General features: G+C 40.9%; 2 protein-coding genes across 6 annotated transcripts in view; one reads left to right on the plus strand and one right to left on the minus strand.

Moving 5' to 3' along the window:
• mllt3 (MLLT3 super elongation complex subunit) overlaps positions 1 to 8,175 on the minus strand; it is a 55,831-nt gene extending 47,656 nt beyond the window's left edge. For all 3 annotated transcript variants that reach the window (XR_007888272.1, XM_051428558.1, XM_051428557.1), the window contains exons 1-2: positions 8,045 to 8,175; positions 7,060 to 7,240 (exon numbers count right to left, since the gene is read on the minus strand). Coding sequence is in view for 2 of the 3 variants with exons in the window: in XM_051428558.1 (XP_051284518.1) it covers positions 7,060 to 7,240; positions 8,045 to 8,056 (193 nt within the window). In the remaining variant the exon portion in view is untranslated. The remainder of the gene's footprint in view (positions 1 to 7,059; positions 7,241 to 8,044) is intronic.
• A 1,034-nt stretch (positions 8,176 to 9,209) lies between these two features.
• The window catches only part of focad (focadhesin), a 44,900-nt gene continuing 28,022 nt past the window's right edge, over positions 9,210 to 26,087 (plus strand). The window contains exons 1-6 of one of the 3 annotated variants that reach the window (XM_051428525.1): positions 10,031 to 10,124; positions 14,571 to 14,709; positions 15,526 to 15,597; positions 18,002 to 18,076; positions 18,602 to 18,756; positions 20,459 to 20,557. In XM_051428525.1, the coding sequence (XP_051284485.1) occupies positions 15,541 to 15,597; positions 18,002 to 18,076; positions 18,602 to 18,756; positions 20,459 to 20,557 (386 nt within the window). In that variant the 5' untranslated portion in view covers positions 10,031 to 10,124; positions 14,571 to 14,709; positions 15,526 to 15,540. Of the gene's footprint in view, positions 9,329 to 10,018; positions 10,125 to 14,570; positions 14,710 to 15,525; positions 15,598 to 18,001; positions 18,077 to 18,601; positions 18,757 to 20,458; positions 20,558 to 26,087 lie in introns of those variants that run through there. The other 2 variants (XM_051428527.1, XM_051428526.1) reach the window with 2 other exon arrangements.

A 26,087-nucleotide genomic window follows, 5' to 3' on the forward strand; every position in this document is an offset into this window, starting at 1 on the left:
CCACCACACCCCCCTTTTCAACCAGGAAAAATCTGTGTTTCAAGTGGTTTTTTTCCTGCAACAGAAAGCACCTTGGTCTTAAAGAACACAAAAAGACCCTCAGCTCTTGTGTATCTTTCTTGCACTGCACAGACCACAAATCTCAAACTCTTTTCACCCAGCTTGCCCATTTCTTTCCCATTACACTGTCTTACATCTTTCCATAAAAGTGACAATCTTCTGAAATATCACAAACACCTTTGAAGAGATGCCATCTCCAGAGTAGATTAAATGGCAGCCGAGGCTCCAAATGAGGTGCTTAAGCAGCATGAGCCGCTGCCGCCTATTGCCAAAATAGCACCCCCTTCACTGGTTCCAAAGAGCTTCTTTACCTCCATTTGTTCAGATGGCATTGCCATTAGGCCGTCTCCATGGCAACGCCTCAACGCTGGCCCGTTAACCGCATGGCAATAATGAAGCGCAGTGGCAGCTTTACTGACTGATTCGTCATTAATCTAAATGTGTGTCTGGCAGCTTCTCTGAGCTGCACAACAAATCACTGAGAGTGTGGGAGGACTGGCGGGAGGAAGTTACCCTCACTTTCTCATCCTAACTGCTTTCTATGTTTTGACTGCCACACCTTGTGTGTGCATGTGTGTGTGTGTGTATGAGTGTGTGTAAATTCATAAAGCTGATGACATGTTGATAAGGACAGTCTTGAGTGCAATAAAGAAACAGCTGATGTGGAAGAGCTGTTTGAAACCCTATCAGCGTGCTATATGAGCCTACCTGTCGTCAGAACCTTTAAGAGCAAATAAAGCACGGCTGACACAAATCTACACAATACACGTCTCTTAAATTAAAGCTGCAGTAGGTCGTTTTTATGAAAATCTTTTTTTTGTCATATTTGCTGAAACTTTCACTACATCCTGACAGTAGTGCATGAGAGATAATCTGTTATTTATTCAGAGAAGATTCACTGAGAGGAAGCCTCTGTTTAGCAGGTACGTCCTGATCACATTCACACAGTTACACCTGGAAGCTTCCCAGTACAACCACAGTCTGTTCTGCTGGCCACTGAGCAGCTCTACTGGAGTGGCAGGGGTTAAGAGCCTTGCTCAAAGGCACCTCAGTGGTGGTAATAAGGGACGGGCAGGTCCTGATTCTTTCCCCACCACATATAAAACAGGGTTCCCATTGCTGCCCACAGTCTAATCCACTGTATCCATGGCAACATTATACTTTCTGTGTCTTGACTTTAAACGTTTTCCAAAATAATTTTAAAAGACACTTACATTGATGTTCAAGCTCATATTCATTACATTAAGTCAGATAGAGCCATCGACCAAGAAGTGGAGAAGATTTGTGTAGCTTCCAGGTCACACAAATTGGACACATTAAATATCAAAATCAGATCTGGTTTATGGTATGATAAATAAGCCGTTATTAGTTTTTTTGTTGTTGTTCATAAGCAAATAACAAAACAGCAAATTGTTTCATTTTCCGAATTTTGGATTCTATATTGAATGTGATAAGAAGGAATGATACATGGATTTGAGCAATGACAGATTTTATTGCATTTTTAAACTTGCACGGGACTCTTTGAAAACCTGACAGGCCGTTGGGTGTCCCTGGTCCACATAACAAACGTTTTCCTGCTGCCAGCCCTCTCACAGAATCACGAAGCCAAGTTCACACACCCAACCTCCATTTATCAAATGCTGCTGTCAGTTATGTAAGGGAAGATCCAGGTGGAGGTATCTCAGCACACAGGGCTTGCATTCAAATGTATCAGGTGAAAAACATTTAACGATTGAGTTTTGTATTCAAAAACTATGAAGTGAAAAAAAATAAACCCAGGCATCGTGCTGTCTTTGACAAAGCAGGTGAAACAGGCAGAAGTAAAAATGATGATCCAGTCCATTTAGCTTGAGATGGGCTCTTTTCCTCCCAGCACTGTCCCACTCCTCACACTAAATATCCGGTTTCCAAGGCTACACAGCGTGTAGCCAGTAATAGCTACTTTCCCAACAATGCACACATATTCCTGCTGTCCATGCAAGTAAAATAACGTATAGACGCCGAACATAGGTTTGAAAGTTGGCGCTCAATTCCTTCTGACAGGTTTACTTTGTGCTTACGACTTGTTTAAATGCCTCCCGTTTTATTTTAGAGTGGATGGCGAGTCGCCGCGTGAGGCACACAGGTGAGGAAAAGGCTTCCTTCTAAAGCGAGGAGAGTGTAACCTTCAACAGATGCAGAAATTGGACTAAATTATTGGCCACAAAGAGAAAAAAAAAAGAAAAAGGGAAAAGTGGGTTTCCTTGGCGTTGACCCCAAAACTTCCTCCATGTGTGCAGCCAGCTGTGGCCCAGCTGGACCACTTAGTAGGACTTAGCACTGACAGTCAGACACAAGTCAACACCATCTACAAACTGGACTTGGGTTGGGTCTTTCATCTTGAGAAATTGATGAAACAATGAATGGATTATCAAACAGCTGCTAAGTAATATGGAATTGATATGAAGCACTTGTTGTCCATTTTCATTCAAATCCAAAATGGCTCCAGAGCTACAATTTAACCTGGACAGCTGGTTCTAAATCTCTGAATCACTATCCTCCATCTTTGTTGCTTTTCATTTTTCCCTAAAGGAAAGAAATTGAACTCTTCTCTCCTGTATGTGTTCAGCAGAGAGAACTCACAAACTGGAGGTTGTCAAACTCCAGGTAGAAACAGCTCCAATTACCACACTTCATGATCATTTTTGCATCACAAGTTCCACTTTCAAAACTATGTGACATTTGTTGGGGTCTGTACCAAACAAACATGTTTTCTTGCATGTGGGAAACAAGATTTGTAGTCCAGGGCATCTCAGCAGAACTACAGTACTTCATTATAATGCTGTTTGTCACACATTTTACCTTTATCAAAAAACTGCAGCTTCTGTGATTTGCATATTTTACTTGGCCATATTGTGATTTTGATAATATTTTGACTAATGCTAGTGATATGTAGAGAGAACACTCCAACATTTTAAGTGTTCCAATCAAGTCCACAGTTAGTTCATATAAAATCCAAGATCACAAAGTCTGCGATATCACGATATGTAGCGTGTGACAATAGAAAAATGCCTTCTTTCATATTATTATATTATATTATTATTATATTATTATATTATTTATTTTGTCAAATGGCACTCTTCGCAGCACTAGTTTTCGGGATTTAGACAACACTGATTTTTTTGCTCGTATGTGACTCATCTTTTTTTCATGACAGTGTGAACAGCACAAATCACAGGGAATCTGATCTCTTTAAACAAAAACGGATCGCTAAAGCTTGCAGTGCGAACGCAGCCTTTGTGTTCTTCCGGTTAGAATGGATGCAGGCAGAAAACTTGCATGAAGGCAACACAAACAAACATGGAGGATAGTGAACGTGACACAGAACGGGGTATTTCCGAAGATGAGGAGCAAACTCCTCGAGGTCCAGCTTGTATCTAAAAAAAGGTCTGTCGCATGGACCAGACGGACCTCTCTGTACATTGATGCAGCTATAGTTAAAAGTAAGGATGCATGATAATTATCAGGGCTAATAATTGGGAAATGTATATATTACAGTTAGATCTGGTTAGATCAGAGCTATAGGATATTAAATCATCCATCTTTGCTCACTACATCCTTTCTTACCAGGTGTGTAAAAACTACATGTTATGAACTTCTTTTAAAATACAAAAATGTGAAATTACCGGTTATCTTATCGGTATCCACCATGAGAAGCAGCTAATTATCAGCTATTGTATTGGCTGAAAAAAAATCCATATCGTGCATCCCTAGTTGAAAGTTGTTGTTCTTTTGTTGAGTATATCATTAAAAATGTAAGAAGAAACAGGTCTTCCCATGTGGAAACTATTCATGAATTTAAAGAACATGTGCTATATCGTGATGTATATCATTCACTAAATGTTTGACCAGATGGAGAAAGAGTTGTGGGTGTAACACAACGCTACATTCACCTGAGCGCTCTGATTTATTGCACCTGGGCTGCGTTTCAACTGGAACCACTCGAGAACGGATCAGGAAGCACTTTGCCTCCCAATTTGTCACCGCGTTAAAAAACAGACCGGCCCCAAAAGCTTCACAGCCACTGGAAAGATCTCACGGCATGCGTCATCACGTGAGAATTGTTGGAGTTGAAGTATTCTCCTGCTGGGCTTTAGGTCTTCCAGCCGCAGATCACATCTATCAAGATCGGGCTGGAGCAGGAAAAGTGTAGGGAGGAGGATGCGATGCGCAGCAGCCAGATCTCATGTGGTACTCCGTAATCAAAGGCCTTTTACGAGAAACTTAAGCTTTGAGTTCCATATCAGCAGATAGGAATTTGATTTATAGACAGCTTGGAGGCACTGGGGGAAATGAATACAGTACACTCTTGCTGTGTGCATGTGGCCCGTCTTAAAACACGTCTTCTATCAGAACTTTTGACAGCTTTGAAGTCCATCAGTTTCTAAGCTGGTTATTTATCAAGGAGATGCACATGTATGTGCCATATTAGACTCAGACCCCTCAGCTGGTCCCAGCCGCTCAGAATGATCATTTTCACATGTCGGAAAAATACTGCTTTGAACATTTCAGCTAGGGCTGCACAATTAATGGAAGTATTATCAAAATCCCAGTAAGTGCAATATGCAAATTGTTTTTTTGATAAAGGTAAAATGTGTGTCAAACAGCATTATAATGAAGCACTGTAGTGCTGCTGAGATGCCTGATCATTCCCACACTAATCAGGAATCCCAGCAATCGCAATATGATGGTTTTACCGTATCATGCAGCACTTGAAATAAAGTCCAGGAACTATTGCAGACACTTAAAAGTTTACTTCAAAATGTTTTAAAGGGCACAAATTGACAGACCAATATACTGATCCTAACATCAATACCAGGGAAATATCGGAAGGAAACAAGTTGCCATTACTGCAGTGGCGTCTCCCTACGGCGTGTTTGAATGCACGCTGTTCTGAGAAGTGAACAATTTTCTACTTTTCTCGACTTTCTATGTAATGTTACTTTCTACAACAATGTCTATGAAATCAGGAAGAACCGGTGCAGTTCTCAGCTGCTCCAACAGTAGTGGAAAACTTTCCCTCATGAAGAATGACCATTCACTGTACATAGATTCCCTGTGCAGAAATGCTCGCATGGCACGCCACTCATTGAATCATCATGAATACCAATGAAAAAACAAATATAACTGGTTTAAAGCAACTCTTGATTAAATAAGCTAGCTATCTAGTACAGTAGTATTACATTACCCAGTAAGGAAGGGTTACAGTGTTTTTGAGAACCGATACAATCTCACAAAACAATATACCGCAATACGATAGTTTCCGATATTTACACCCCTACTTGAAATGTGGCGGATGGTCAAGTGGTCATTTTTCCCCCTCTATATCGGGCTACTGTCGTCAACAAATGTCTCACTAATATGTATCATTTTTCATCCATATAAAAAGGTACCTTTATTAGTGACTGGGGGCTGCTGCCTAATGTTGTCAATCCGGCGACCGATGCTGCTGCTGTCATAGAATCTATACGATAGATGGCGGAACACACAAACGGATGACCGGATTCATGTATATGAAGAAGGAGAAAAAGAGAATTTGCTACAATATTGAAGACTGTAGGTCAAATGTTGCCGAGCAGCCTGCATGATGTGTAATTACACGAGGAACAACAAGAGGAATCAACATCGATGATGACCAGCGTCAGTCTCGGCGTCGGTCATAAGGACTAAAGGCCCTGACACACTGGCTGTCCGAGAAGACACAAAGACGACAATAACGACAGAAACGCTGGTAATGAAGCCCAAAGAGTGAAATCCAAGATCACAGTGAGATAACACCAGATTCAGCCCGTCACAAATTCACACCATGTGACTGCTGCTGCCACACACGTCCACCAACCAACCAATCAGAACACAGCATGAGAGCTTACACAGAATACACTGGTCGATCCAACACTGGAGGTGCCCACAGACGTTTTCATGCAGACGCTTGCACAGAAACAGTCAACATTTCACTGTAGTGGTGAGATTCACTGTGGATTCACCGAACAATCTAGAGCTACAAAAATTAGTGACAATGTTGCAACAAAATGAATCGAGAAATAACAGACAGATTATTGATTATTGATTGATTAATGAGCCAAGCAAATGAAAATGTATCTATATAGATCAATTGCAATTAAATTAAAAAATTCAATGCTTTTCTTTGCGTCATGTGATTGTCAACTGGAAATTGCCTGATAAAAACATCCACTTTGTGCTCTGGGAAACAGACATTTTTCACATTTTCTGACATTTTAAAGACAAAATGATTAGTTGAGACAATAATCGTGCACAATTTGACATGGCAGTGCATCCATTTGCGATGGTGAATAGCAATTATCAGTCTAGTCTCGACTTTAAAGACTTTTTGCCTCACTTGTGTTTGAGGCTCACTGGCAGCTAAGTGCCTGCAGGGCTGCAACCAACACGAGTTACACCTGTCACTGCTTTACCTTTACAATTCCCAAATGGAGCAGCTCTGCACACACACACACACACACACACACACACACACACACACACACGGCGACATTTGGAAGACGAAACACTAAATCGCTCCGAGCAGACTTGAACACACTGTTAAACGCATTTTGCATCATTAAACATTATTTCCAGCCCTTCCAGTCTGCCTTCTGAGAATTACAGAGAAAGGACACACATCGCTTGTTTCATTTGCCAATATATAGTTAGTATGTGCTACTGCTACTGCTCACAGAACCAAAACCCGCTGCTTTTTCTCCACAATACAACAAAACACAAGGAAATTCATTGTCAGAGGTCAGAGTCGGCTGCAGGGACTTAACAGCCCACATATAAGCACTGTGAATGCTTGCACATATAAGGGTTTGAACCCTGCTCACTTGTTTGAAGGCTTCCCCCCTCTCACAACACAGGCAAACTCAGCAGTTTGAAGACATAGTGTCAAAGAAAACATGAAACAAAGGGCTAAAGGTAAAGCAGGAGCAGCAGGTCTCCTACCTCTTTTTGGTTTGGGGAAGCTTTCGTGCAGGTGAAAAACTACTTTCTCCACAAAGTGCTGGATGTTGCTGTGCTCTGGTCCTCGGACAAACACCATCCAGTCGTGGGTGAAGCCTTCCACAGTGGGTTTCTTTCTGACCTGGGCACGGTGACCAAGTTCTAGTTTCACCTGAACAGCACCCTGTGGGATAGAATGATGCTGGGTTACTGCTCCAATTAAAACAAGTTTTTAAAAAATCATTTTAAAAAGACAAACAAATACATTTCTGGTTCAAGATTTTTACACTCAAAAAATAAAACCTTTTATTGGTTTTGACATGTTCCATTTACTGCATTTTTTTCCCTCCACCCGGCCCGTTATCTTCCTGCACTGAGAACTCCATTCAAAAATCTGCCAATTTAATGAAATATTGCTTTCCGTGAACCCTTACACACCTGCAAGAACCTGACTTACGACTTTTATCTATTGGCTAAGGTCGACAGGTAAATTCTGAATATATACTACGCATGAAGCAGCGAACATTTCCACCAACTTTATACTATTGAAATTTGCCCCTGCTTTCAACCACTTGGTAACGGTCCGCGCCTATTAAACGATAATGTAATAAAAATAACAAGGAGCCCCCTCGGGAAAGTTGAAATTTTACCCGAATTACGTGATACTTTATGCATTGCGTATAACATAACGCCGAATTGAAGAACAGACTGTCATCACTCTAAACCGCCTTAAATTGTCCCTTTGCAAACGCGTTTTTTGACGGTAAGCGGAGAAATTGTAAAACTGTTAGGTTTTTGAACTGAGTTTTGCATTACGCTGTTCATTCAGGAGGTAGCTGCACGTATCGGTTCTAGCTAGCTGTGCGGCTTGAAAATCCTCGTTACGGAGTAAAAACCACCGACTCCACCGGTGTGACAAAACAGCAAAATGTCCAAATATACCCCTTCACACCGGACTGGCAAGCAAATCCTCCAAGTGGCTACTCACCGAGTTGGCCATCCTTGAGGCCCCGCGTTACTGTTATTTCATGGAGAATTAGTTTTGAATGAGAGCAGAGGTGAGCACAGTTTGCCTATGACGGCGGACATGGTCTCTCCTGGACTGAAGTCACACTCAAGACTTTCAAAGGCTCGCCGGCTGTCAATCATCCGTAATGACCTAGAGAAATTCCGCCGCGGACTTTCAAAATAATACCCGCTGCGGCGCGACCCCTCGAAAGCAATGCCATTCCCAATCGGAGAATTAGGTGATTTGCTTTGAAATGCCAAGGTACATGCATTTTGTATACTACAGAGCATGTTACTATGCTTCAGCCACAGCCAGGATTTGAGAAATAGCCCCTTCCTTAAATTGGACTAGGTATATCCAATACAAGCTCTAAAATTGTTTAGAAAATATTTTACTTTTTCATTTTTTATTTCTTATATTGTTATTTATTCAGTTGCCTAAGATGTTACAATGCAGGTTTCTTAATGCATGCCTGTGTTCCCAATATTGAATTACCAGCATGGTTGAATTAAGACCTCCATGGGCCCCTAATCGTGTAATGACAAAGGGCCCAAACCTGAAACAACACAATGTATTTTCTGACTTGGCTTGGAGGAAATACACTCAGTCTGTCTGTACAGTCAATTGATATTAAATTCTACTGATACTGTAGAGCCCATATCCATTAATAGATAAGTCATTGCTCTCATGTTCCTTTAAAACATTTTTTAAGCTTAATCTGCCAATCAATTTGTATATGGGATGTTTGTGCTGTGCCATGTGTACCTGCAGCAGTTAGTAATACATCTTTGCCTTCAGAGAAATTAAGATAAAGTATACCGTATTCTTTTCTGCTTATCTACGATTTTCCATTATTTTATTTTGAATGTCAAATTCTCCCGTTTCCGTTACTTCTCCGCATCAATGCTGCTAATTTAACGACGTTGAGGGGCAAAGCGCACGCGCAGCTTGGTGTACCCGCTGGGGCTGCAGACAGAGCACGAGACCCAAAGAGCCAATAAGAGAACAGCAGATATATGGACCTCCAATCAGGTGGCCGCAACCGTCCTGTAATTATGTTGCCTTCAGGTCCCAGGGGAAAACCGGCGAATACAGCATGCTTTAACAGTTTATATGAAACGTTCAAGTTCGGTTAAAGCAGTCAAACGCCAACATTCAAATACGATTAGTGTGATTAAAATTGTTATTGTGACTGTAATACATCGCCCACATCTGACTTTCAACAAAGACATCTGAAATACAACTTTTACGATGTGTTTTGAGGTAAAGACTGTATTTTTTATGGATACCATTGTTTTATATTTGTTGTCTGCATGCATAGTTACAGGATATGGACCTCTACAGGCATGGCTATGATCACAATGTCAAAACACATAATATATGCAATTTTGCATGTTACCATGATGGAAGTCTGTTATTACCAATATCAATAATAATAATAATAATATAATAATAATTCAAGCAAACGTTTTATTTCACATTCGTAAGTTCAAATATACAACTTTAAACTGTTGAAATGACATAAAAAACTTGAAATCCAATAATTTTAATTGACGTAATTCATTTTAAAAATAGTTAAATAACTAAACTAAACTAATTTTCATGTTTGAAAATGTATAATTTCAGATTATTTTTTTTGCACAATCACTGCATCACACCTGCTACTCCCAACAATATTTTATTCTAATGTAGCTAACGTTATATTATTCTTCATCAGTATTCTATATTATTGGTATAATGACATGTCAATCTCAATGGGACTTACCTTATTTAATAAATGTCAAACTAGTAATAAGTTCATTTTAATGTGGGCAGCCATAGACTCTCTTGTATTATATGAGGGAATTATTAACCCATTCAAAAGCTCTGGTATATATCTGTACATGTTAACATGCTCTTTAATTAACACATTAATGACACAGAGAGCTTTACACCATGATTACAGTGAAAATGAAGGAGAACGGTAGTCCCGGTGTGTGACAGCTCGGTCACTGTCACTTTTGGTCCTCGGTACTCGCCGTACTTACATGCGGGTTATGCAGGCGGCTGGATGAATGAGGTAAAGTTGAGGCAACAACATGATAAAGTTGAACTAACTTTGAACTGAGAGGCTTATGTGTTACTCAGTCTACTGCAGCTGTAAATACACTCCTACTTCTTCCGAATGCACTTCCGGTTGAATAGCATTAGCATTTGTGTTGATAACTGCAGTGTAGCTGTTATTAGCTTCTTCAGCTAACTTCACCTGTTAGCTTGTTGTTATGTGTTATATTGGTAGAATTACTAAGGCTCTGGGTGTAGGTTAGTAGCCTTTTGTCCACCAATGGTTTGTGCTAAAGTTCTTACGTGACTTGTTTGGTATGTACGACACGTAGGCAGCATCAGGACCACGACTAGCTGAGACAGAGCTAAACCCCACTGAAAAACCCGTCCACTTTATCTTCAATTACGTATAGCAAACGTTTTTAATGCGCTAAAACACCGCTGGAAGCATTTTCTGACAAAGCAGAAATAATAACTTAATTCGGCAGGAATATAATCTACCAAAGGGCATAGTTTAAAAAACAACAACTACAACTTGCTGCCAAAATACATACCACGACTAGCTGAGACAGAACTAAACCCCACTGAAATCCTGTCCACTTTATCTTCAATTACGTATAGTAAAAGCTTTTAATGCATTAAAACGTTACTGGAAGCATTGTCTGGGAAAGCAGGAAGCAACCTTTAATTCGGCATAAATATAATTACCAAAGGGCACAACAACAACAACAATAACAACAACAACAACTGGCTGCCTAAATACTCCACCGTGTAAAACAGCAGCATCATTGTGCTCATTCCAACACCTGCCGGGTGGAATAGTAAAGTAGCAATAGTGTAATGTAATGTAATGTGTGGGGTAAGTCAGGTCTTATAATAGAGACATACTCTGCCCCAACTATCAACACGTGTTGATGTTTATCACAATACTAATGATTATACTGTTCTATGCTCCAGTATACCATAGTATAAATATATATAATAGTGCCAGCAGTATAAAGACCACAGTACTCTATGGTCAAAGGACTTGTTTGGTCAGAATTTCCCATGAGGGTTTGTTGTAAAGGCTTTCTGCTGGGTTGGCAGGAGGCCATGTTGGAGGCCCTCAGCTCTTTGGTAAAATGACCTCTGATGCATTTTAACAGTTTGACCAGACTATTTAGTGTGCCACATACATCTGAATCAGAGTCAGTCAATCATACTGTCTTACAGTGCATGTGCAGTCCTTGTTTATTGTGTTTGGTTGTTTGAAAGTGCCCAGCTCTCCCGGACACCTACCACCTACCTAAAGGATACTTTATCTTGTGTAGTGGGGAAAGTACCTTTCACATTGCATTGTCAGTAGAGGTGAATATTGTACTAACAAACAATGCCTTTGCTTTACAGGGACCTGTTTTATAGCTCATGGTTCTGTACCTGAATGTAATGTGACGTCTATAGTTTTTTTGTTTTTTTCAAGGCCGATACAGATATTAATGATATTTGGAACAGATCTACATTTGCAGTAAAAATTAAACTCTACAATAAAGCAGTGGAGTTTAACGAGGTACTTTTACTCAAATACTATATTGCAGTACAATTTCCATTTCCCTGTGGTACAGCAACATTCACTGTTGATGAGCTATTTCCCGTGAGGTGTAACCAATCAGATAGTGCTGTGGGCGGGACATTGAACTAAACTACAAAATAGTGATACAAGACTAGACGGACAGAGGCTGCGGCGTCAGAGCCAAAGTACGTTTTTGAATTAATATATTTAATCGGCAAGAAGATTTAAAAGAAAGAAAAATTCACTTAATATGAAAAATAATAATCTGATCTGATAATCGTCCAGGACAATAATCGGTCTGTACCTAGTATCGTGATACGTATTCTATCTCTAGATTTTTGCCAATGCAAAGCCCTAATTATATTATATATATTATATATTATAATTATATATAAATTCATTAAAGCCTGTTGAGACAGCCGTAATTTGACGACCCTCCAACAGGGCTGTGAAAGCCTGTGTGTGTCCACCTGAAAGGCCGTCAGAAATCCCATGCGCCTGTCCGGTGTGTGCAGACTGTAGCGGCGGGTGTCGCACAGTAAAGCCTCACTGGTGTCATTTCTAAAGCACTGTTGGCTCAACACAGTTGGTGCATTGTCCTCCCTTCTATTGCTAATGCAGACCTAGCAGTACAGGCCAGCCTATATTGTTTTGCTGTAAGGTAAATATGCTGTAGAAAACACTGGAATAGTCTGCTGCACAAACTTGCTTTTTTTAGGTTTAGCTGACCATTGAAAGCCTTTAAATTAGAGAAGAAGCCAGTTACTTCTAAATGATAGTATCACTGAACACAGGACAGTTCTTATTAGTTTGACTGACAAATGAACCACCCATATTCTTCAACCTCCTCAAATGGATAACTCAGTTTAAAGACTTTTAAGCTAAAGTATGCTAGCTATACAGATAGTGACATGTAAATATTTCATGACCAACAGCCACACTGTCTACAAACAGTAATAAAGTGCCAGTGTAGAGTCAGCGTGGAGTATAGCTGTGTAGCAGGTGCTGCTGACTTACCTGTTGATGTGGCCGTGGAGCTGACTGGCAGTGGGAGCCGGTGTGCAGCGAGCAGGAGGGAGCAGGGTGGTGGACAGTACAGAGAAGCAGGCTGGTTTATCAGTTAGATAACAGCGGAGGGGGGGGGGGTTGGCTGTGTTTGGGGAGGGGGTGGCAGTGTTAGGCTACACACAGCTCGTGTTCCCTGTGCTTATAGTAATGCTAAACCAATATATCGGTTTACAGATTCACAAGGAAAAGTTGGAGGAAAAGGGAGCAAAAGGGTTCCCAGTTCGGACTGAAAACCTTTTTGCATTGTGTATATATATAGATCCATTTTTGTTTCTTTCTATAGACTCAATGCGCCCACTAAATATCTTTTTGTTTTTGTTTATTGTCTCTTTTTTGTTATAATTTTCTGTCTGGAAAAAGCATTGTAGTGTGGTTTATGAGACTGTGACTATTATGTCATTCATCATGAATTTGTCAGTTCAATTATTCTGCCATATTAAGTGCCATAAAGTAGTGATAAATGCTCATCTAAATTCCCAAATTGTTACTTTACATCCAGAAAACAGTTCTACAAGGACAATATGATGTCTTCAGATGTCTTCAAACAGTCCAAGCCCAAACATGTTCCATTTGCAATGACATAAAGCAGAGGAAAACAAATTCTCACGCTGGAGCAGCTGGAAGCAGCTGGAAGCAGCTGGAAGCAGCAATTGTTGGGCCTTAAATGACTTAAATGACTCATTGATTATCACAGTAGTTGTCAGCACAAGGGTGTCCGTAGGGTCTTAAGAAGTCTAACATAATCAAAATTTTAGGCCTTAAAATGTCTTAGATCATTTCATTTTTCAGTCTTGCTTTTAAATGTGTTTTTTGGGTAAAATCTGAATTAATCACAGTGTAGCAACTACAAAACCAAACTGACATAAAACCAATACCAATTTTCATTCATATATTTCATACTTGCAAACATGCATTTTACATTGCATTCACAAAGGTCTTAAAAAGGTGTTAAGTTTAACCCATTGAAACTAGAGCTTTGATTCTCTGTCCAAACCCAATTGGACCCAACCACAGCCGGGTCCGGCCCAAAACTGCAGCCGTAGGTTGGGTTTGGGTCAGACAGCATAGGATTTCTTGTTAAATATTAATTTAATATAGTTAATTTAATATAGTCTAGTTTTGATGATCGGAGTAGTTTTATGATTACAAGTACGGGTACATGAGTATAGTATCAGACCCAATACCCAGTACCTTATTATAAACCTTAGTTTGAGCAGTATAAACATGTTCTTCAGAACTGTCTATCTTTGTCTAAATAAAGGAGCAAGTTAAAGGGAAAGTGTTCCATATTTTCTGTGGATCTCCAAATGATGGTGACTGTGGTTAATTCAAGCAATAAATTCCTCATTGTGTGCTATATTGACTGACAAAGTTGAGTTCTCCTGCTCACTCAACCAGGATGCATTGCGCGCAAGCTTCTTATGCCCATGGCTATTGTGCACGCTAAGCTAGCAGCTGGGTGCTAATCAGAGTTACACAACATTGCCAAGTAAATGAATTCCTGCAGTCTGTTTCACACGTAGCTTCAGTCCGTTCAAGCGCCGAGCTGACACAGCCTGTAGTTCTTCCTTCACACCAACTGCATCACATGAAGAAGGACAGATTTTGCAGCTATTTTTCGGTCACCATCAACACTTGATTGGACTTCCACATAAAACATGGCTATTGTTTTCCTTTAACTAATTTAACTAGTTTGTGGAATGAGTTGTCTTTCCAAAATTGGTCCAATTTTATTTGAATTTAAAGATCCCCTCCAGACATGTATTAACAAATATATATTCAAATTCCATCTACTCCTTCTATGTCATTAATAATCTCTGAATATGCAAATGTTCATTTCTGAAGTTTTCCTGCTGCACACAAGATGTCTCCTCCTTCACTGGTGATGTGCACTGGTGGCTTCAAGTTTCTACATCACACTGTACAAGTTGATACGGGACCAGGACTGACTTCCTAACTTTCTGTGATGTCACAAATCATGCTGGTAGGCCCCGCCCCTTAAAATCAGATGTTCAATGATCACAGAGAAACTTTCCACTTTCAGCAGATGAATGTGAAAACCTCCTTCTAGAGTCAGACTGCACAGACAGCATTCAAACAGCACACTGTAGGGACAGGGAGAAACACTGATTCCTGACTGGAGGGGAGCTTTAATTTGAGAATCATCTGAAATAAGTAAACCAGATTGCAATCTGACAGTCAGGGCTGATTTTCAATGCTAGTTTTAAAAAAAGTTCTAAAATATTCTATCCCCAGTCCTATTTAAAACAGTCAAATCTTCCTTTCTGAAGCAGCAGCTGGGGTCTATAGGCCTCAGACAGCTGGTGGTCAGCACCTGTACAGCATATTGTCGGGACTAATGAGACAACCTGAGATGGGCCGCTCGTCTGCTTAGCAACCTGTGAGTTAGCGAGCGGGGCGGTGTCCCGATGACTTGTGAATAATTTAATGCAAAATTATGTCATGGCTGCAGGCCAATAATTTGATAACACATGGCAGGGATCAGCTTTCAAAGGGTCAGTCCCTGAATACCTCCAAGCAGTGCTTCTTCCTTGAACGAAGCAACAGGTGGCTGCATCACTTAGCTTTTGTTTCAAAGGCTGAATTCAGCACCACTGATATGTGATATTCTTGAGTTAAAAAGAAGGCTAGCACCAGGTTTTCTCCCTGGAAATGTTCTCTTTTGTGGTGTTGTCTGACAAAACATTGAATTCTCGGAAGAGAGGACAGAAATGATAACACTGTTTACTGTCATTAAGTTTTGTTCACTTATTCTAATGGAGCTTCCTTCTGCTTTCAGGCATGACCGGCAGATATGACGGAGAGTTTGAAAATACGCTTTGATTTCCCCAGCCCTGTTATACAAGCCCAGGTAAGCTACTGATTCAATGATTGAAATGTTTCTCCCCTTCTTTTGTGTTGCTCATTCCCATCTCCACTCATGTGACTGTTGTTGTTTCTAATCCCTCTTTAGTCTCAGTGTAGTTACCCTACGGGAATTCCACTGATTGGGTAAGGTTCCGATACCTGGTTCCATTTTCAAGTGGGTGGTTTCACTCTTAGTTTAAGTTCTTAGTTAAAACTAAAACGTTTAATAATGTGTTCAAGGGTTCAGTTCAGAGTTTGTTAAAGGAGTTGGCAGGATTTAAGCCTATCTTAGCATAAAGAAGGGAAGCAGGGAAACAGCTGGCCTGCTCCTGTCCAAAGTTCAAACTACACCTACCAACACCTGTAAAGCTCACTATGAACACCTTGTATCTTAGTTTCTGTGCACAAACACCTCTGTGCAGTGTCACAGTTTGCCAGATATGGCAGATGACCATAGGTTTTTGGTTCTGATCCCTGTACAGGCACTACTGTGCCAAACCTGCCAACATCACTATGACACAAGAGTTCAAGAAGCAGCTCACTGTCTGTTGTTTGTCAAGAAATTGTTCCACCATTTAATTCACCCTAAAACCACGAATTGTCATTTATGCGTTATGATAAATCCCATTGCTTTTCACACCAAGACACTGTCATAACCCGGCTCTTAGGCTATGACAAATACGGCATAGGACACAATAGATGGCAAGAAATTAGTGAATTTATTATATTAATTTAAAAAGCTGAGGTTATAAGTACAAATGTGACGTGTGTCAGTCAGTAACATCAGTAATGTAAATGTGGATGTGTGAGCAATATGAAGTGTAAATGTTGTAAAGTGAAAACAAAGCAGAAACCAAACAAAGAGAATGTGCTGCTGCTGGCGGGGATGCAGCCGAATGCGAGAGAGAGACCAGAGCAGAGTTGAGACAGGGTTTTTATCCTTTTAGGAGCGCCTGAACCAGGTACTCTGCTGATGGTACCTTCAAGGACACATAGGAAAAACAATAACTGGTCAACCACATCAGCACATCAACACTAGACAGGGACTGTCACAACACGCCCTGTGTAGCATTTGAGTGCTACGAATGGACAGGCACCAGAAAGGATCTATTTGAACCCAACCCATGTTATTTTGCTAAACCTAACCAAGCAAGTTTGGTGCTGAAACCTAATCAAAAAGCACCTGAAAAGTGAATATTTGACAAATAATGAGTCAACTAAGTCTAAAAACAGTGTCTCACCGGGGAGTGTCCTTGGTACAAGTTCTGTGATAAACCCATTCATCTTCCACTACTTCCTTGCCAAGCATGGACTTTGTGCGCCACATGTCGTAAGAAAAGCAGTGATGCATGATTACGTGTCATTTATAGATTTCTGTTTGTGTACAAGCTAAACAAACAAGATAATCAGTTAATCGTTGGGCTTTGGAGGTGTTGGTAAGTGTTCCAAACTCGGTGCTTGTGTTCATCGTTTGACGCTTCCACCCAAAATCTTTTTGTGTGTTAAATATCTCTGCGACTTGAAGCTGGCTGTAGTTTGCTCCATTACAAAATGGTGAGCAACACCAGTTTTCAAAACCCACAGAAAGTTTGATGCTAAAAAGACCTGATAACCAAACCAATAGTAATATCTCTAAAACATTACCTTTCTTAAGTTTTTAACTGGTTATGAAACAGTCTCTATATGACCTACAATAATAAACAAGATAATCAGATTGGCTACAGTGTTTCCTCTAGGATTTTTTTTAGCAGTGGGGGCAGGCCTGTCCGAACAACCCCCCAGTCCCGTCCCGTCCCGTCCCGCCAGCAAATGTTTTAAGTATGAAACAGAAGTGACACTTCGCTGAGACACAAACAAATATATTTACCGTTTTAATGTTTCCAGGTGTTTGATATCAGGACGTTGAGCTGAGAACTGACAAGTTGAACGTTGTCCAATTAAAACGGACCCACCGCGGTGACGTTTTTGGTGGAGCTGTTGAAGAAAGCGAACGTTTTGACAATAAGCTACATCAACACAACAGTATGTGGAGTTAAACTGGACAGCCCCAATAACCTCTGAATAGTTCTACTTGTTGTTAAATTGCAATGTGAGCGGCAGCCAACGGGGGTGCATTATGTCGGCAGGATCATTTAAAAGGCAACCGGGACTACATTGTGCGTCTGCCCCATTTCTGATACCGTGGCGGCAGAAATTTAACAGCGCCGGGCCGCCGCTCCAAAATCAACATAGAGGGAACACTGGGCTATATCTGTATAGTTTTTCTTAATGCCTGGCACTGGGTTGGATTTGGTAGAAACACTACCGCTTTGGTCCACAATGGACACCAGAATCAACCCAAAATGAAAGTTCCTTGTAGGGGCTTTGAAATTAAAAGTTTACATGTTTGTGTGCTCTTTGTCTTCCAGACGGTGAGAAATCTTGTTGCTGCCGTGCTAAAGGAGAAGGGGCCAAATGGGCAAATCACACAGTCTTCCACCCAGGTTAGTTACTCATCAAAATAATTCTTTTTGTGGCTTAAAAGCTTTGAAGTATTTCCTGTTTTAACAAGATGTTTCAGCATGATCTAATACAGTAAGGGCTTATTCAAGTTTAAACCAAATGGATATGAAAGGTGACTAGTATTTGATTAGAGGAGTGGCATTGGTCATCGTTCTTATTTAGACCTACTTGTTTGACATTTCCACATTTTTCAAACCCGAACCAACAAAGGCAATAAACACTAGCCCATTAGAGGCAGAGTAGGGCAGGTTTTCACAGAATGCCAGTGGGGGGAAATCTTTTATTTTCAAGAAGTACCCATTTCTTTTAACAACAGGTTGCTTTGCAGCACCAGTCACTTGCTTGTAATGAGAGCCAAGTTGTTTAAAATACGTTTCCAACCCTGAATATGAACTGTAAAGTATGAAGGACGGTATCTTCTTTATCTACAGAATAACTATATTGGTCCCTTTTAAGCTGAATCTGTATTCCAATCTTGAGTTGTGTGTGTTGTTGGTGTGTGTCAGGGTCCGGCATTGGAGACTCTGTGGCAGCAGTGCTGCAGCGACTGCGCTCTGGTGCGGTCAGCCTGCTGCAATGCCGTGGTGCTGCTGGTGGAGCAAGGCCACGCAGAGCTGCACTACGTCCTAAACAGCGTTCTCAACCTCCTGCCCTCTTCCAGGTACACACACACACACACCTGGTCTCATCTGCAGCGTCATTCCTATAAAGTCAGTCAATGGGTTCATCGGTAGAGCCCTGCGTGTTTTAAAGGACAACTACAGCGGTTAAAGTAGAGCTGATTCCTGTTGCAGATCCAAAGACTTCTGAGTCTAATATTACATGCGTACCTCTCTGCAAAAAAAGATTTTGGGACCTCCACTAGGGGTCGCCAAAGCTTCACAGGGAGTCACTACGCCTTCTTGATTTTGATTTTGTGTAAGAAAACTTAAATATACACAGTAATAGGCCTATATCTCAGCATTCTGGTTATTTCTGTGAAGAAAATTAAATAAATAGACATTTTTAGATAATTATGTAAGATATAAAGTAAAAAGAAGACAGCAAAGACCTAAACACAAGCCTTCACTCTCTGATAAACAGCCTTGTCCTGCGTTAGAAAAGTAGTTAAAACAACCACAGAGTTAATAAAACAGTGTTTTAGGTGGGAGAAAACTCTAAATTAGTAAAAAAAAAAGGAGCCTATGAAGTATGTTAGAAATAAAAATCATTCTCAGATGAGACAATGCTTTTGTTCATGTCTACTGTGGTGCATCAAAACTCAAACAGGCCCTCAGTTTACACAAAAGAATGAGTTCATATTCCCTGTAAATTACCCAAAGTTTTTCCATGGGTGTGCTCCTACGGTTTGCGTGCACCTTTCTGGTAAGCCTCTGAAGAACAAGCTTTCCCGGAACAGGCAACAGTGTTCATTCTGGTAATGAAAACTGAGACAGAATATATTCGTCAAACAACCTTTGTCTCTGTGACAAAGGCAACACATTGACGGGGCCAAACAGACTTTATGGAGCAAAAACTGTGAGTAAGTCTCCATGTAATATCGCTGACAAAACGAGATCACTTCAGTAAAATTTTGAGATGAAATTCTAGGTATTCTTCTTGATGAATAAAGAGGAACTGAAATTACAGACTTATGACGACAGCTAGACTAAACTGTGTCCAAGTGCTTCAGTCAAGTGTTTTCACCGTCTAAAAATGGACTAATAATAAGATAGATGATGACAAAAGCTCACATCTTATGTTTAGGCTAATTGAAACACTGACTAAAGTCAGCAAGCCTAAAGCAAGAGCATGTTCTGTAGGTAACGCTGCAGAAACATAACAGAGCTTTTAGTAACAGGACACTGCCACGTTGTCGTTGCCCCCTCTGCTGACTTGGATCCATAAATTCTTCCCATGTGCCGCCCATCAGTCTAACTGCAGAGTGACCTTCTCTGTTCAACATGATATGACTCATCACATATGGAAAATGTTGAGTCAGCATTTTGAATGACCTTTTTGCCGATGTTTGATGAGACAAAAATTCATGGCAATATTTTTATATGAACAATAGATCTAATGAGTGTGTGTAATGTGGAAGGAGTCACTCGTAGTGACGAATCCACAGAGATAATTATCATAAACTTTGCACTCCCCTCAGCTCCGTAGACGTTTTTTAGCATTTTTTTACTTTTATGGCCAAAAATGTTACTTTTATATCAACCTTGTTTCCAGCACCAGTCTGCTGTTTTTAGTGAAAAAGCTCTAAAGACTCACTGTACACTACCTGCTCAGCAGAAAACAGCAGGCAGACACAGTTAGAGACTAGCTGGTGGACTTTTTCTTTGTTGACACTGTCTGTTTCTTACATGAACTGTGAACAGAAATGTCCAGGGGCTGATAAAGGTCATTGGACAGCTGCTACAGATGCAGGCAGACCAGAGAGACAGAGGGAAACCCTTCACCTGTCCTTACTCTATCAGGTCAGTTTCATATACGCTGTGTCTTAGTGTGTGTATTGTCTCTGTGTGTCTATTTGTATCATTGTTTCTGACTGTGGTTTTGTATAAGATATGGTTGTGATGGTATGATATATGATATTATTACTGGAATATTCTCACCTGAGTGACTAGAAAAAGCAGTCTTCCTTGTTAATGTACAGTATATTGATTTCCTGATTTATTTTTGAATTTACACAAGGGGGATTTTGGAAAAATCTTTTCAGAATCCTAAGCCTGTCACCATGGCCTAAAGCTCAGTTTACTCATTGTATGTATGCGAGCTGTTTCACTTTGATTTAGATCATCTGGATCTGGATAGACTACAGACCTTTGTCACATTGTGACCTCACACAGTAGGGTAAACACAGGCGTTATCAGTGATATTATTTAAGGTTCAATTTCATTCAGGTCAAACAGAGTCAGGGTGCTGCTAAGGTGCATGTTGGCTCACTGGAAAGGTTCTGCTACACTAAATGGAACTGAGCCTTAATTAGTATCATTGGTAACACCTGTGTTTACCCTACTATATTAGGGCTCATGGCGTTTTCCTAGGACAGAGAAAACAGTGTAAACTGAAGGCAAGACTGGCTGAACATAAACCTGCCATTCCAACTGGCAACCACCAATACCCCAGAGCAGTTGCAGGTTATTAAAGATGTCAGGCATAGATCATATAGAAAACTCAATAAGGGGTGGAAACATTGAAAGATACACAATATCTTGGTTTGAATGGGGACCAGAGCATGTGAGCGGAGCGGACCGGGTGAAAATTTCCACTCCTCGCTCACAGACCTGTCAATTTGTGCCGCTCGTCAGCTCCGCCTGGTTCTGCGCATTCTCCACTCGGCTCCACTCCATCATAAATTTTATCCCGCTCCATTCGCTCACCACTCTGCTCAAAAAAAAAAACCTGCATCGTACAACCCTCACCTGCAATCTTCTATTCACAAATAAAACATGAGCTTGGCTGTTTTTCCCCAGGCTACGTATTTTCATTTCATTTAAAAAATACTTACCACAACCCAACTCAACTAAGACATAAGGATAATGTTTCGTTTTTAAGCCGACAAAAACAGTGAGACCACAAGTTATTAATTTAAATAGAATCCAAAACGACTCTTTACTGACTGCAACAATGTCGCAGCATCCTTTTCTTGTTCCACATTATCCCCATCTGTTACTTTTACAGGAATAGGAACTTGTACGACTTCTCATTTTCTTTTCTGAAGTACACATTAAACTCCATAGTATTGAAAAAAAATAGTGTGGGTGTGCGTGCAGGTGCAAAGATGCATTCTGGGTGGGGCATGAGCGACCGGAGCGAAATTGGAGCGAGAGATAAGGCTCTGCTCCACCTTTTAAAAAAATTGCTGCTCCTTGCTCAACACAAAATCCTTCCACTCCCCGCTCCGCTCCGCTCATATGCTCTGATTGGGACCTTTTTTCCTTTTCTTTAACTGTCCTTATGTTATTTGTTTTTTCCGGCATCTGAGTCTTTGAAAACGTCATGTGTCTTTTTGCCTGTATGTAGTGAAAAATGTTGGTTTTGAGGACATTGTATGAGACATTATGTGGGAGTTTTTATGTGTGGTGTCCTCTGCTGAACATGGTCTTTAATGAGATTTCACCTGTCTACTCTAATAATGTAACTTGCCAACAGATATAAGAAACAGTCCGAAGGCAACCACTTTGTATTTGCCCTGATGAAGGCCTGCATGGCTGAAACACGTTGGCATGGTTTTTAACTGTAACTACGAGTAAATAGCCGTGAGAAAATAAAGGCTTTTTAAATCACTTTTTAAACCCCTTTTCAGTGCTCTAGATTTCTTCAATAGTTCTAAACTAGCAGGATCTCCTAACTGAAGAGGGTCACCTTTCTTTACACCCAAGCAGCACTCCATGCAGTTTGTTTTGTGACTGTAATACAGCATTTTCCTTGAGAATGTCGCCACCCAGTTCGTAACACTGCAAATATATAAATATTCCAATGCTTGCATCAGTGGGCCATAGGCTCAATCACCATTATGTGACCTAATTCACTGATAGACAGTGACATTCATTTAAATGAAAATCAGCAGCATCACTTTCATTTACCAGGTTAAACGTGGAGACTTCCTGTTGTTGCGTTTTTAATAAATGAAAACAGACCTTTCATTGGAAGCTTTTGTTAAGAGAACAGTGTAGATTTGATAATGCAGTTATTCTTCAGAGTCATGCTAGTTCTCTGTGCTACAGGTCAGTCTAACTGGTTGAATATCCCCAGGCAGATAGAGCATAGTGTAGTGCTGTGCTCCTGCTGGAGGGTGGATGGAGCCCCCGTTCCTCCTCCTCCCTCCTCCTCCTCCTCCTCCTCCAGTCTTAGATCTGCACCTCTGCCAAGATCCTGGGGCCTCCTTAATCAGTTACAGCGGGTGATAAAAAGACTCTGCTTCTTTGTCTCTTTTCTTTTCCTTCATGTTTCCCTTCCTCCCTCCTTCTCTCCATGTTTGTCTCTCTACCTCTGACAACCTGACGCTTTTTTTCCCCTTAACCTCTCTTCCTCCACATCTCTATCCCCTCTTCCTGTCTCTCCTACAGTCTTCTCCTCCTTCCCATTGTCCTTTCTCTTTCTCATTCTGTCTTCATCGCTGTCTCTGCTGTCTGCTCCTGTCTGGCGGCCTGAACCTCCCCGGTGGGAAGATGAATGTGTCGAGGGCAGCAGGGTGGCGCCGTTGGCCTGTCAGTCTGGCCCGCCATTGGTCGCTGGGTCTGGCACTGCTGGGTAACTGTAAATGCTGCGGGATTAATGGAGGATGCATACTGGTGCCCATTGTTGACCGTCTGCTCGCCGCTGCCCCGTGCAATCTGCCACCGAGACTCTGAGCCACTTCAGCCCCCAGCAGGATCGGGGAAGGTTCAGTCCGCCACACCACCTCATTTCTCATGTGCTGTTAGTCTGGCTGTGGTTGTGTAGTCTGTCCTGACTGTCCCCTGCAGGCTTTCCCACATACTCAATGTATCTGGCCTGTCTGTTCAGGTGTGGGGGGAAATTTAATCCACACATTTATATAAATATGTGTCTGTCTTACAATTGTACTGTGGACTGATATAACCACCTGTCTTTGTGTTTTGGTTTGTTTACAATACATCTGGGCATTTAGCACGAGCATGAGCTGAATTGTCAAATGTCCCCAACAGAAACTCAGTGTTAACACAACATCACTATAGCCGATATTTAATAGATGCACCAATCCACTTTTTTTCAGTTCTGATCCGATTCTGGTTCCTGAATTGACCTTCCTAAATTCCACCCATTTTTTTCAAGGTTGTACAATGAAATTGGGATTTATTCCCTTTATGCTACTTTTAAATACAAATGAACAAATAAAAATTGATTCAGGAGTCATAAAAATAAAAGATTCTAATTTTCATGATGAATTGTTGAGGAGTCATTTGGAACCTCGGTCAACTTTCTCCTTTCCTGTACGTAGATATGCTATGTGCTAGGCTTGTCTGGAAAATGTGAAGCTAGTGGAAGATAAAAGCGGCAGATTTATATATAGTCACATATATATTTATCACTGTTAACTCATTTTAGCAAAACGCTAGCTAACCAGCTAGCTAATCTAGATCAGTTGTAAGCTAGCTAGTTAATTAGCTTTTTGCAAACATGAGCTATCAGACTCTACTAGCTAGCTACGATTAATGTTGATTAGCTACCTAGTTACTAGTGTTTTGCTAACTTAATATGTTGCTTTTATCTTTAAACCTTCTTTAAAATGTGGTTGTCTTTTCAGGATAGATTAACCTAGCATATAGCATAACTAAGAACAGGAAAGGAGGAAGTTGACTGAGGTTCTGAACGAGGCTATTATTGGAGTAACAAGCAAAAATTAGTAGAATTATACAACACAGAACATCTCTGAATACAGGCTTTACACACATTATAAGTTGCTGACTTGCTTTTCTGTGTTTGGAGATTAAAATATCTCCAAACTAAGGACGTGTTAAGTTAGCCAACTATTAAGCTCACTCAGTTACAGACTGTCTCAGGTTCATGGTCCAGTGCAATATCCACCTGTACATCTAACTCATAGAATTCTGGGAGACAAAACAATATGGGGACTACTGGATATCTTTGTAGAGCTATTTAATTACTAATGAACTTCCTAAAATCCCATATTCATAAAATATGTACCGGTATGTAATTCATAAAACCATCATGGAACTGACTGGAATCTGGATTGGTAAGTGGATAGTTGATGTCAGTCTGATAGCCGTTCTGTGTGTTACTCTCTGATGGACAGCTATGTACCAGTCGGTACCAATAAAAAGTACTTAGTAAGTTATTAAGCCAGCCTTAGTCAATGGGAAGAACTGGCATCAATTTGATTCTTGAGGAGGAGTGACATTTTTAGCTTCAGGAACTAAAGCTTCTTGGTTTCAGTAAACTTTCTATAGTTTAATATAGTTATAGTTAATAGTTTAAATAGTCTGTGCTTGTTTGTGAGACATATTGTATTTGTGCTACCATTGTTAGCACACAGATGAGCTCATTGTTTTTGTTAGAATACCATTGCATTTTCAGGATGAGTACTTTAGCCAGATACCGTCTAACTGCTGAGTGAGGAGTGCTCACTGTATATTGGTCATTTGTAAGGAAGTTGTCGTGCGTTGTCTGTTACAGATTGCTCAAAGATAGCATACAGATTAAAGACAGCTGCCAGAGATTTGTGAAGGGTAATGTTTTAGTGACTGCTGTCCTGCTTTCAGATAGTAAATCAGGTCTTTACCTGAGAGGTTGGTGTAACCTGCAGACATCTCCAGGAAGCTGGGCGTTGCAGCAGACACATGCTACCTGGCCCATTTGTCTGCCAGCACTCTGATTCAGCTGTGAACTTGGAGTTGAACTAAAAGGAAGGAAGGCCCCTGCCTTGACTTCCTGCCTCCTCCTTTGTGTGGCAGCTGAAAAGTAGTCAACGGCATGAGAGGGCTGATGGATGGGAGCTGCATTGAAGCTGAGGGTTTGGAGACGGCCACGGGGGAACCTGAGGAGGCGGGGGAAGAGATGGGCAGGCAGATTACGCCATGTGAAGAGTAGGAGGAGGGGAGGAACTCGGCCTCTGAGTAGTCCATGTCTGAGCCACACTGCAGGCTGTCACAGGCACAGACATGCTCAGTCACTGAACTTCCTTCCTACGCTTAGATACGTGGTGATTGATGGAACGCATTGGTTAAGTGGACCTGATGGAGGTGTTTGCCCCACACACACACACACACGCACACACCAACCCTGTTGTGTTAACCTCTGGCCTGTCTGTGGGCTGGAACCTTGACAATACACAGAGGCATCACCTTGGATTTGACCTCAGTGTTTTGTCTGGACTTAATGGGTTTGCAAATTCAAGAGTAATTGAGGCTGTCTGACGGGACAGGTCTAGAATGGGAAAACTTGGCAATGGTGGTATTGAGAAACACCTGATTTTAAATGATTGTTTTATCACAAATAGTAAGAAAACATAAGTAGTGATAG

The sequence above is a fragment of the Dicentrarchus labrax genome, unplaced genomic scaffold (assembly GCF_905237075.1).
Source record: "Dicentrarchus labrax unplaced genomic scaffold, dlabrax2021, whole genome shotgun sequence".
Classification (NCBI taxonomy): Eukaryota; Metazoa; Chordata; class Actinopteri; family Moronidae; genus Dicentrarchus; species Dicentrarchus labrax.